The sequence below is a fragment of the Erpetoichthys calabaricus genome, chromosome 4, assembly GCF_900747795.2.
Source record: "Erpetoichthys calabaricus chromosome 4, fErpCal1.3, whole genome shotgun sequence".
In the NCBI taxonomy this organism is placed as follows: Eukaryota; Metazoa; Chordata; class Cladistia; order Polypteriformes; family Polypteridae; genus Erpetoichthys; species Erpetoichthys calabaricus.
Window position 1 is genome coordinate 45,152,000 of NC_041397.2, and position 12,359 is coordinate 45,164,358.

The 12,359-nt window shown below is 39.6% G+C and overlaps 1 protein-coding gene across 1 annotated transcript; it reads right to left on the reverse strand.

The window, feature by feature from the left end:
• Window positions 1-10,038: 10,038 nt before the first annotated feature.
• On the reverse strand, window positions 10,039-11,188 carry LOC114651087 (olfactory receptor 1020-like). Its single transcript, XM_028801047.2, has one exon. It carries the CDS (start codon window positions 11,072-11,074, stop codon window positions 10,133-10,135), a length of 942 nt encoding a protein of 313 aa, XP_028656880.1. The 5' UTR covers window positions 11,075-11,188; the 3' UTR covers window positions 10,039-10,132.
• Between the last annotated feature and the right edge of the window lie 1,171 nt (window positions 11,189-12,359).

Below are 12,359 nucleotides of genomic sequence, written 5' to 3' on the forward strand. Positions count from 1 at the left end.
GGAAATCAAACTATGACATTGGCTCAGGGACATCAGGCGCTATCGATAAGTAAAGCTGTGGTAGTTCACCTTGTGTTTCGAAATAGCCTCGGGCCTAGAATTGACCTCCTAGAACTGATCTTCAAACCACAATCACCAAAAACTATCAAAGAATGTTACACCTGTTAAATAAGTGAAACTAACTTATGACACTGCTGGAGAGGCCCACCCATTTTGTAAGGTGATTTATAAGAATGCTGTTGTCTATGGTGTCAAATGCTGCACTCAAGTCTAAGAGAACAAAATGAGATATTTGTATCTTTTTCATATACAGTATGTTTTTGCTGCCTGTGGATTCAGTTCCTGTGGATTTGCTTATCTTTTATAATAAAAATATAACCCATTTTGTGATACATGCTGTCTTATCACACTTATTTTTTGGAGATGCCTATTGTGCAGTAGTAACACATTTGATTAAGCAATAAGAGGTCTGTGATGCCTTTAGATGTCCAGGGCTGCTTGCACACTACACTGAATGCATCAACGTGTGTCTACCTAACACCAAGAGGTGTAGGTAAGCCCTTGACCCCAATTCATGATGGGGACTGTGGCTCACAATTGTTCCCCATGAAGAGGTATTGCCAGTAAGTGTGGGTCATAAGCTTACATTACAGTAAGCCCCTGCCCTCTTTTTACACACCGTCTGTCACTGCTACCAAAATGGATGGTTTAGTGGGCTCCTGCAGAACACCAAGAAGATGACTATCTAGAGCAGGGGTGTTGAACTCTGGTCCTGGAGGGCCGCAGTGGGTGCAGGTTTTCATTCTAACCCTCTCCTTAATTAGTGATCAGTTTTTGCTGCTAATTAACTTCTTATGCCTTTGTTTTAATTGACGTGACTCAGACCCCTTAGTTGTTTCTTTGTCCTTAATTAGCAGACAAACAATAATGAGACACAAAACAAGCAGCCACATGACCAGTTCCCCTGTGCCCATCACACAATAGCTGAAAATAAAGAAGGGTGAAGGTCTCAGAAAAACAGACAATCAACAGTTTTGGAAATGTCTGCTGTGGCAGAATGAGAGCAGCAACAAGCCATGGAATTACAGTATATTGTGAATAGGATCCGCTGGATCCTAACCCCATTTTTCCCATGGGATTAATGTTTCGTTTTTTATGGTTTCTATTTCTGCTGTTTTTTCAGAATCATAACCACCATGTATTATGAGAATTAATTGTACATGAATAATAAACTACAACACAGTACATGAAATGATGTTATTTTAAAGGACAACTGCCAAACATGCTATTCTAGTTTATTTTATTTTGCAAGATGACTGCTTCTAGGCTAAGAGTCAATCAATCCAACCTTATGGAACCTCTTATCCAATTCTGCGGTGCTAATAACTGCTAAAATTACATTTTCAATATATTTATTATAATATTTGTGGTGTGACACATCAGAACAGAATTTAGCACTGCTGCCTCACAGCTCCAGAGTTCACAGACTCAAGTTCAGCCCCAGGCAGCATTGGTGTGGAGTTTGCACATTTACTCCGAGTCTGTGCTGGTTTTTCACTGTGCACTCTGGGTTCTTCCTACATGGCATATCATGCATATCAGTTATTTTTGTCTATTTTGGCTCAGTATCAATGTGTGCAGGAATATGGCCTGAAATGGACAAGTGCGCCAATTCAGGATTAGTGTTTGCCTTACATCCAAAAATGCCAGGAAATGCTTCAGCCCTCATGTTCCTAATGATTAGTTAATACAGTAGATGAATGCATACAAATATTAATAAGCTATCAAGATGTTACAGGCGTAAAGTAGCTTTTCATTGTTTGGGTCTTATTAATTCACCCTGTTTCTGTACATCCTTTGTCCAGACTTTTTGGCTCTGTCCCACAGCCAGCAACATTGCCATTATGTTGTTTGGTGACTCAATAATACACGTGTATTTGTGGCTTAACCAGGGTTGATTCCTGCATTTAACATTAGATTCCCTGCCATCCTATGATGGAAACTTTGGTCCAGAAATGACTGGATTCATTTTTATTAGGCATATTGTAATTGTGTAAGCTAAATTATATGTATAATTCATTATTGATGTTTACTCAGTTTTCATTTTCCCAGTTTGTTGCTTTCAGTTTTCTAGGTGAATTGTCATATTTGTTCTTTTTTTCCCACTGCTTACATTTTGGTCAGCTAGCATCTTGGTTTCAGATCCTACACTTGTATCTGCATAGGTTTTCCTCTTACATTCCAAAAGACATGCAGGTTGGGTTAACTCGTGACTCTAAACTGTCCCTATGCAAGTGTGGCTTTGTGCTTTGTGGTACAGGCTCTGGTACCCTGCTACCTTGAAAATTTTAAGCAGGTTTCAGAATGTGATGTTCTAAAAAGTTCAATATGTGTTTCTTTGTATTTATTATGCACGTCTCTTTCAAGTCTCATTTGTTTCTAGGCCAGAGAACATTTGCTGTGATATGCAAGAAAAAAAATTAAAGGGAACACTTAAATCACACATCGGATCATAGTAAGCAAAATGTCCATCCATCCATTATCCAGCCCGCTATATCCTAACACAGGGTCACGGGGGTCTGCTGGAGTCAATCCCAGCCAACACAGGGTGCAAGGCAGAAAAAAATCCCTGGGCAGATAGCCAGCCCACCTCAGGGTAAACAAAATATTCAAGTGGAAATCTTTTCTGAGTAATACTGTGTAATTTGTTGAGAATCTGGAGAACAAAGACTCCTACATCAGGATGCTCTTTGATGACTACAGCTCCGCCTTTAACACGGTTATCCCCCATAAACTCACCCATAAACTGTCTGCACTTGGCCTGCCATCTGTGACTGGCTACTAGACTTTCTGACTGGCAGGCCCCAGTCTGTCAGGATTGGTAATAGGATTTCAGCCACCATTATCACACACACAGGCACCCCACAGGGATGCGTCCTCAGCCCCATCCTCTGCACCCTGTTCACCCATGACTGTGTCACCTCCCACAAAGATAACATCATCCTAAAGTTCGCAGACGACACTGCAGTGATAGGACGCATCACTGGAGGGGACGAGGTGGCCTACAGGAGGGAGTTGGCCAGTCTGGTGTCATGGTGTGAGGACAACAACCACACCCTCAACACAGACAAGATGAAGGAGATGATAGTGGACATGAGGAAGGAGAGGAGACCTCACCAGCCACTGTTCATCTGAGGGCTTGAAGTGGAGAGGGTGAGCAGCATTAAATAACTGGGTGTCTACATCAGTGAGGACCTTACTTGGACACATAACACCACACAGCTGGTCAAGAAGGCCCAACAGCGGCTGTACTTTCTGAGGAGGCTGAGGAAGTTTGGTATGTCGACTAAGATCCTCGGCAACTTTTACAGCTGCATTGTTGAGAGCATCTTGACCAGCTGCATCACCATGTGGTTACGGCAACACTACTGCTATGGACCGCAAACGCCTGCAGAGAGTGGTAAAGAGTGGTGCGAAGATCACCAGGACCCCACTGCCCTCTCTGCAGAGCATCTACAACTGCAGAGTCCACAGGGGAACTGCCTCCATCCTCAGGGACCCCACCACCCCAAACACGAACTGGCAGGAGGTATAGAAGTATGAAATGCAGGACTTCCAGGCTAAAGAACTCTTTCTTTCTCAAGGCCATTAGACATTTAAATAACTGACTGGAGTTTATAACCATGGTTCACTTTCTATCTACGGCACACAACTGTAACTGTATTTGACTTGTCCATCACACACCTACCTGTACATTACACTTTATACTTCTATTCTGTTTTTATACTTTATGCTGCCTCTGCTACTTATTATCTATCTGCTACTTATTATTTATGTTTATCTTTATACATTGGTTTTGTCATTTGGTGTGGAAAGCAAAGAAAGAATTTCATTGTACAGTGAAACATGTTTCCTTACTGTGCACATGACAATAAACTTTGAACTTGAACTTGAGAACAAAATGATGCAACCATGGTCAATGGAAACCAAAATCACCAGCGCATTGAGGGCTGGATTCAACATCACACTGAAAATCAAAGTCAAAAATTGAAATCATGGGCTGATCCAACTTGTGTGAAGTTCAGCACGACAACTCATAATTTGACTTGGTAGTTTGTATGGCTCCCATGTGCCTGTATGCACTCCTGACAATGTCTAGGCATGCTCCTGATGAGACGGCAGATGGTGTCCTGGGGGATCTCCGCCCAGACCTGGATCAGGGAATCAGTGAGCTCTTGGACAGACTGTGGCACATACATAACGTCCCAGAGGTGGGGAATGTGTGGGCCAGTCAATGGCATTAGTACCTTCATCATCCAGGAACTGCCTACAACTCTGGCCACATGAGGCCAGGCATTGTTCTGCACGAGAAGGAACCCAACATAGGGCCCACTGCACCAGCATAAGGTCTGACAATGGCTCTGAGAATATCTTCCCAGTACCTAACAGCAGTCAGGGTACCTTTGCCTAATGCGTGGACGTGTGTGTGACCCTCTAAGGATATGCCTCCCCAGACCATCAATAATTCACCGCCAAACCAGTCATGCCAGATGATATTGCAGTCTGCATAACGTTCCCCACAGCGTCTTTAAATTCTTTCATGTCTGCCACATGTGATCAGTGTGAACCTACTCTCATCTGTGAAGACAAGGGGGTGGCAATGACGGAGCTGCAACAACTGTGGTATTCCCTGACAAATGGCAATTGAGCTGCACAGTGATGAGCTGTGTGCACAGGTCCCACTAGAGGACGTTGGGCCCTCATGCCACCCTCATCGAGTCTGTTTCTGATGGTATGGTCAGAAGCATGCACACCAGTAACCAGCTTGAGGTTATTTTGTAGGGCTCTGGCAGTTCTCCTCCTGTTCCTCCTTGCACAAAGGAGCAGATACCAGCCCTGCTGCTGGGTTGTTGCCCTTCTATAGCTCTGTCCAGCTCTCCATGTAATGGCCCGTCTTCCTGTTATCCCCTCCATGTTTTTGAGACTGTGCTGGGAGACACAGCAAACCTTCTTGCGACAGCATGTATGTATGTGCCATCCTGGAGGAGCTGGACTACCTGTGGAACCTGAATCGGCTGCAGGTAACGCATCATGCTAACAGTAGTGACAATGACACTAGCAAAATGCAAAATGAGAGGAGAGTCAGTCAGGAAGGATAAGGAGAGAGCCATTGACTGTGGCCATCACCTGCAAAACCATTCCCTTTTTTTGTTGCCTCTCCACAGCACCTGTTGTCACTTTTTGTTTTCACTGATTCACATTCACTTAGGCTTCCTAACTGGACAGATTGATATCCCTGAAGCTTAATTGACTTGGTGTTAGACTGTGATGATTAAATTTTCCCTTCATTTTTTGGAGCAGTGTATTTCTAAAAGTTACCATACATTTTAGCCGGACATTCATGAAATACATTTCAAGATATATTAATGTTATATGTTTCATATAGTTTGCATGTTCTCCCCATGTCTGCATGGGTTTCCTCCGGGTGCTCTGGTTTCCTCCCACAGTCCAAAGACATGCAGGTCAGTTGCATTGGCGATCCTAAATTGTCCCTAGTGTGTGCTTGGTGTGTATGTACCGTGCTTGGTGTGTGTGTGCCCTGCGGTTGGCTGGCGCCCTGCCCGGGGTTTGTTTCCTGCCTTATGCCCTGTGTTGGCTGGGATTGGCTCCAGCAGACCCCCATGACCTCGTAGTTAGGATACAGCGGGTTGAATAATGGATGGATGGATGTTTCATATAACAGTAACAGATTTAAAAACTGATTTGTGAATCAATAGGAGAAATACAATTTTTTTGTAGTTGATTCTAAACTGGAAATGCATGACTCAAAGTGAGCAGGATATCGCTTAAGCTTTAAGACTTATGTTTCCAGATAGAATTGGAGAAAACTACTTGTAATAAGCCTAGTTCAGTGGAATAACTCTGAGCAGTAAGTAAAAAGCTAACCTAAGCTAACCTAATTTTCTTGACAAGTATAGTCTGGATGTGTTGATTTGGCTTGATCAGTATGTAGAATTAATACTATATGCAACTCCTATAACCCGTTTTATTTTTATCAGTGTGCAGGGCCCTGAGTTCTTTAATATGGTGTTGCCACCTCCAATAATCACATTTGCGATATTTGTAACATTTACCTTCCCCCTCTTACCTACTTTGTAACATTTAGCCTATTAAAGCATAACACAATCACAATGTACTCCAAGATTACAAAAAGCTTTAATTAAATACTCAAAATAATGGTGATAGATGACCAGATATTACAAAATACAATTATTTACAACACATAATTAAACCCAGGAACAATAAACAATTTACAATAATATGCAATGTCCTCCCAATGACTACTGGTGAGCTCACCTACTGTTAATTGTTCAGTAATAATTATTCACTCTCTGTTGGGGACCCCAAACCATAGCTTGAGTGGTGGCCAAATAAAGTAAAAGAGAACTGACCTCATCACTTGAGGTTTTACCCAACAAAAAACACACCGACCTTTGTTGAATCAACTATTCCCTTTCACTATGTGTATTTAGTATTGATTTCTCATTTCACCCTGTCAGGAAAATCACCAACTCTCCAGCGGTTTGTCAGAATTGAACTCACGTCCTTCCGTCTCTCATGTCTTCAGTTCACCGAAACGTTTCATTCACTTCCGTGTTTTGTTTCTTCTCTTTTCTCAGTTCTCTTTGCCTCCAATTTTCCCTTCTTGTAATCACCTTGACAGTGAACCTGCTGGTTGTTTTTTCCTTTCTTTTCCTATAAATCCTCTCTCTTTGAATGTACTTTGGTGTGATCAGCACTCTTTGGAGAGACCTGAAGAGGGCAAATGTATTTATGGATTTTTCCTGTCTAATCTATTGGACTTTGGGAGAATCTGACATAAAGAATGGGATAAACTGCCCAAATCCAAGTGTGCAAAAATTGTAGAAACTTACCCAAGAAGACTCCAAGCTGTAATTGCTGCTAAAGGGGCTCTACAATGTACTGAATTAAGTGTATGTATAATTACACAAATAAGACATTTCAGTTTTTGATTTACAATAAATATGCAAATGTTTCTGAAATTTTGTTTTTACTTTGACATTATCGGTTATTGAGTGTAGATCAGGGGTGGCAAACTCCAGTTCTGGAGGGCCACAGTGGCTGCATGTTTTCATTCTAACTCTTTTCCTAATCAGTGACCAGTTTTCACTGCTAATTAACTTCTTTTTCCCTTCATTTTAATTGCCCTGTTTTTAAGGATTCCGTGCTCTGAATGAATTATTTTCTTCATTAAATGACAGCCAAACAGAAATCAAATGTGAAACAAGTCAACAATTGACCAGCTAAACTGGGGCTTCAAACTCCAACTAATTTCACACTGACCAGCTTCTTGCTGTTAATTAAACTCGTTATTTAATTCTATGGCTTGTTGCTGCTCTCATTCTGCCACAGCAGACAATTCCATAACTGTTGATTTTCTGCTTTTTCTAAGAACATTGTCAAAATGTTTTGGGGACCTGAGAGATCACCCTTACTGAGACCTTCACCTTTCTTTATTTTCAGATATTGTGTGATGAGCACAGGGGAGCTGGTCATGTGGCACCTTGTTTTGTGCCTCCTTATTGTTTGGCAGCTAATTAAAGAAAAAGAAGCAACTAAGGGGCCTGAATCAGCTTAATTAAAATTAAGGCAAAAGAACTTAATTAGCAGCAAAAACTAATGAAGAAGATGGTTAGAATGAAAACCTGCAGCCACGGCTGCACTCCAGCACTGGAGTTTGCCACCCCTGGTGTAGACTGATGTGCAAAAATGGCAAATATATCAAATTAAAATGAAATCTACAACAATGTAAAGTGTGTAGAAAGTGGAGGGGTCTGAATGTACTGTACGTATACACACATACGGTTGTATATACCGTATATAAAATCTGCACTGCTAAATACAGCCTGATACATGGACTGCTGCCTGGTCATGGGGCTGATGTCCTCGGACTGCCTTTCTTATTCCATTTCAAAAACTTCAAGGAGTATTGATCAGTGATTTGCAATAGGCTGGCTAGCAAGATAATATAATAATCTGATTGATGTATTATTATTAAAAGCATCTTTTCATATTATACAAATGACTGCTCTACCTTAATGTCACTAGCACCTTTTATATTGATTAAAGAATCAACCTCAGCCTTTACATCAAACACTATGTTATACTGTACATTTATCTCAGCATGTATTTCATTTTCATTTCAATTTTTTTGGCCTTTGTCTTCCTCACATTCTTTCCATCAAATCATAGACTTACAATATCTGTCTCTCTTAACTAATATATCAGCTCATTATGATGTATTCATCCCTCTTTTTATACAGAATCTTTGCAACTGGTTTTGGTTTTCAATGAATTCTTTCCCAAATAGTTTTGATCAGATACATTGGGTGAATGCGTGTTTCCAAAGTATACATTTTTTATGTATCAATTCTGAATATTTATATATTGCTTATCCTTTATCCATCCATCCATCCATCCAACCCGATATATCCTAACAACAGGGTCATGGGGGTCTGCTGGACAGGGCGCAAGGCAGGAGACAAACCCCAGGCAGGGTGCACACACACACACACACACACTAGGGACAATTTAGGATCGCCAATGCACCTAATCTGCATGTCTTTGGACTGTGGGAGGAAACCGGAGCACCTGGAGGAAACCCACGCAGACACGGGGAGAACATTTAAACTCCACACAGGGAGGACCCGGGAAGCGAACCCAGGTCTCGTAACTGTGAGGCAGCAGCGCTATCCACTGTGCCACTGTGCTGCCCCTTATCCTTTATGTTAAAGTAAAATCCTACACCTACAAAGGTGCCAGGATGAAATTAGTTAACAGTTCATCACTCCATTTCATAATTGACTTGTTCATTTCAGTGTTACTTGGAGTTGGTGCTTATCCAGACCAGTTTGTATTTCAGTGTTCATGTGATAATCTTCTAAGCTGTAATCTTTCCAGTAAATGAATAAAGTTTACGCAAAGTGCAACCCCTGCAGCTTTGTAGTTAGATACTTCACTATTTTTTAATTAACTGTGTCTTAATTACATTCATTTCAGTAGCACAGAATAACAAAAGAAGAATGATGTTATTGCAAACTGAATTTATTTACCTGTTTGGTTTATGAAGTCATTAATAAAATGCTTATTTTATTACAGTGTCACACAATCAAGTACACAAAGTTACAAATTCAGAACCAGACAGCAGATGAAAAATCCGTGGAGCACACCGTTACATTAGTGCAAGCAAAAAGAATCAACCAAAATGACAGCGGATCCAACTACCCTAAGAGAGAGCCTTTCTATTTTGATTTCCTAATGTCTTATTTTGCTCATCACTTCTGTTTTAGAATCTTTTGTGCTTTACTCCTCTGACTCTGAGTATACTTGGAGTGTTTATAGCCTGAACTTTTAACTCACGTCACTGCCTGTCATTGGCCAGGTGGGGTATAAGGTTGAGGACTTTAGAAAGAACGCCTGCACTTCTCACAGCCTGCAACATTTGCTGACAGAATGGCTGTTTTATCCCATGTAGGTGCTTCTGATCCATGTCAGTTGCACAGTGCCCTACCTCACATCTAAAAAACAATCATTTTAAGAGGAACAGCATACACAGTTCTTTATTCTCCACTCGTGTAACACTTGCTAAATATCATCCAGTTAAGTTTGGACAGTATTGTTTGGTAATACACAATGGGCCATACATCCATGGTTCTCTGAGCAAAGAACATCATCTAAACATTTTAAAGCATTTTACACTTAACCAGCATCTATCTGCTACCCCTTATTCTATCTGAAGAGCTCATTTTAAAATCATGGCTGGAGTCCATTGCACTAATTTAAATTTTTTGAATCTAGATACATCACCTTTCACATCTCGAAAGTGACAGATTCTTTATAACCATGGTGGCTGTCATTTGAGTGCGTACCCCCTTTAGCTTCCTCGCCATTGCTCAACTTCTCGCATCAACAGTATAAAAACAATTATTAACCGGTGAATCTTGTTCCAGTTTTATTAAGTTAATGATAGGCAAAATATTTTTGTTTTCATTTCAATCCAGTGTTTTTCTTAATGTGCAAGAAATTACATTTCTAAATTAAGCCTATTGCATTACATAATTTCGTCTTTTTTGTTCTTACATGAAAACATGTAAATGATTCTTTTGCGTATCCCAGGCAAAATGATACCATATATTAATGGATTTAAAATAGGAGGGATTATTAGGCACTCTAATGAAGCAACAGTAGACACTCCATTCATTGTTCTCTTCAAGTTAACTCTGCTTTCTGTTGCCTCAAAGGTTATTGAACTTAAAAACAAAGCTAATGTTATTAAATGGGGGAGACAAGTTTGAAAAGCTTTATGTTTGTGAGTCCTAGAATTGTTCCAGCACAATATAAGAATTTTAATATAAGAATAGATAATGAAAATAAATGGTACAAAAAATGTAAAAGAAAACACAAGTCCATAAATACTATTAATAACAGTTTCTAGACAAGATAACTTTACAATTTCCCAGTTGTTACAGTACAGCCAGTTGATCCGATTACCACATAAAGAGAGACGCGCAGTTAGTGCCGTGCCCAAGGCCACCATACAACAAGGATAGATCCAGGACAGAAAAATGAGCTTTTTTATTTTTCTGTCTGAAATAATTATTGTGTATTGCAGTGGCCAGTTGATGGCTATATACCTGTCATACGCCATAACGGTTAGAATAGTTATTTCCCCAAACACATAAGTATAAATAAGAAAAACCTGAATGAAACAAACTGAACGAGATACAACTGGAGTGCTGGCTCGAAGGTCAATCATGAATTTAACATAAAAGCTTGTGGATCCAGTTAGTCCACTAAACAACAAATTAGAAAGGAAAATATACATTGGTTCGTGCAGGTTTTTTTCTAGATATATGAATATAATTAATGATACATTTAAAATAATTATTAGAAGATAAAAAACAAGTGAAATGCAAAAATATATATCTTTATTGTTCCCCATGTCTTGGAAAGGAGTGAGTATGAAAATTGTTTCGTATGATGTATTCTCCATTGCTCTTCCAGATCCAAATGTAAACCTAAGGATTTAAAAACAGAAGAAGGAAACATAAAACCATATAGAAGTGGATAATGATAATATTAACACTAACTCAAATTATTTTTAATTCTTCTGCATTTTTATGATGTGTTTTTGCCCTTTCCTAATTCAGGGCAAGCAGCAGCATAACATGCATTACTGTTACCTCACAGATTCAGAGTCCTGGATTCAAAATTGGTTTGCATATTCTCCCTGTACCCTCCCTGGGGTTTACTCTGCATCTGCCAGTTTTCCTTTTACATCCCAAAGATGTTCAGGTTAAATGATGGATATAAATTTCTCCTGTGTTAGAAAATGAATGAATGATTGATTGAGTGAGTGAGTGAGTTTGTTAATAAGTGAGTTTTAAATGTGACGGACTGGGATCTTGTTCACTGGGTTGGTAAGATGATAAATGATTAAGTACTATCTTAAGGAAAAAAATAATGACAACCATGTTACACATAAACAACCTTAATAATGTAAGCTTGTAGCAAAGTTATAATAAATACCATATTAAATTAAGTGAAATATTTCAAATGTTTACAGACACAGTTGTATATCTGCCAGTTTTTGAGGATTCGTGTTCAACATATAAGTAGAATATTCCATTATAACAGAGTATCCACTGTTCTATTTTAAATACAATAAAAAATCGTTCCATTTTCTGAACTTATAATTGCAATTAAGGAATTACTGGTAGACAATCCTGCCTGCATGAGGTGACAGGCAGAAACCAACCCCACATGGCAAACCGGTCCATTTCAGTATACACTCATACACCCCAGCGATCACTCATATCAAGCGAAGTTTAGTAAGTCAACTTAACTTGACGAGCAGTGTTATGTAGGTGAAAACTGGCAAACCCACAGACACACAGATAAATGTAAAATGTGCAGACAACAGCCAGGTCAGAAGATGAACCCAGACTGCTAGAGCTGCGAAACACACTGTGCTAGCATCCCTGCAATAGACACTTTATGAAAGAAAGTTAGGTAAGAAAGAAGTGGAATGATAATATTTATGAAATTGGTGAATATTTTGATATTTATGTTTTTCCTTCTCTTTGCTTTAATTCACTACATTAGGCTTTAAATTAACGTGATATGCAATTATTGATTTTAAAAAATTACCTTAAAGACCCAACGTTAAAGATCCATCCATAGACTGCAGGTGTCAAATAATACAGTTATAGAAAGTTTAGCATTTTATAGACTTACAAATTAGCAGCTCTTTTTTTAGCTATTAATGCCCAGGGATA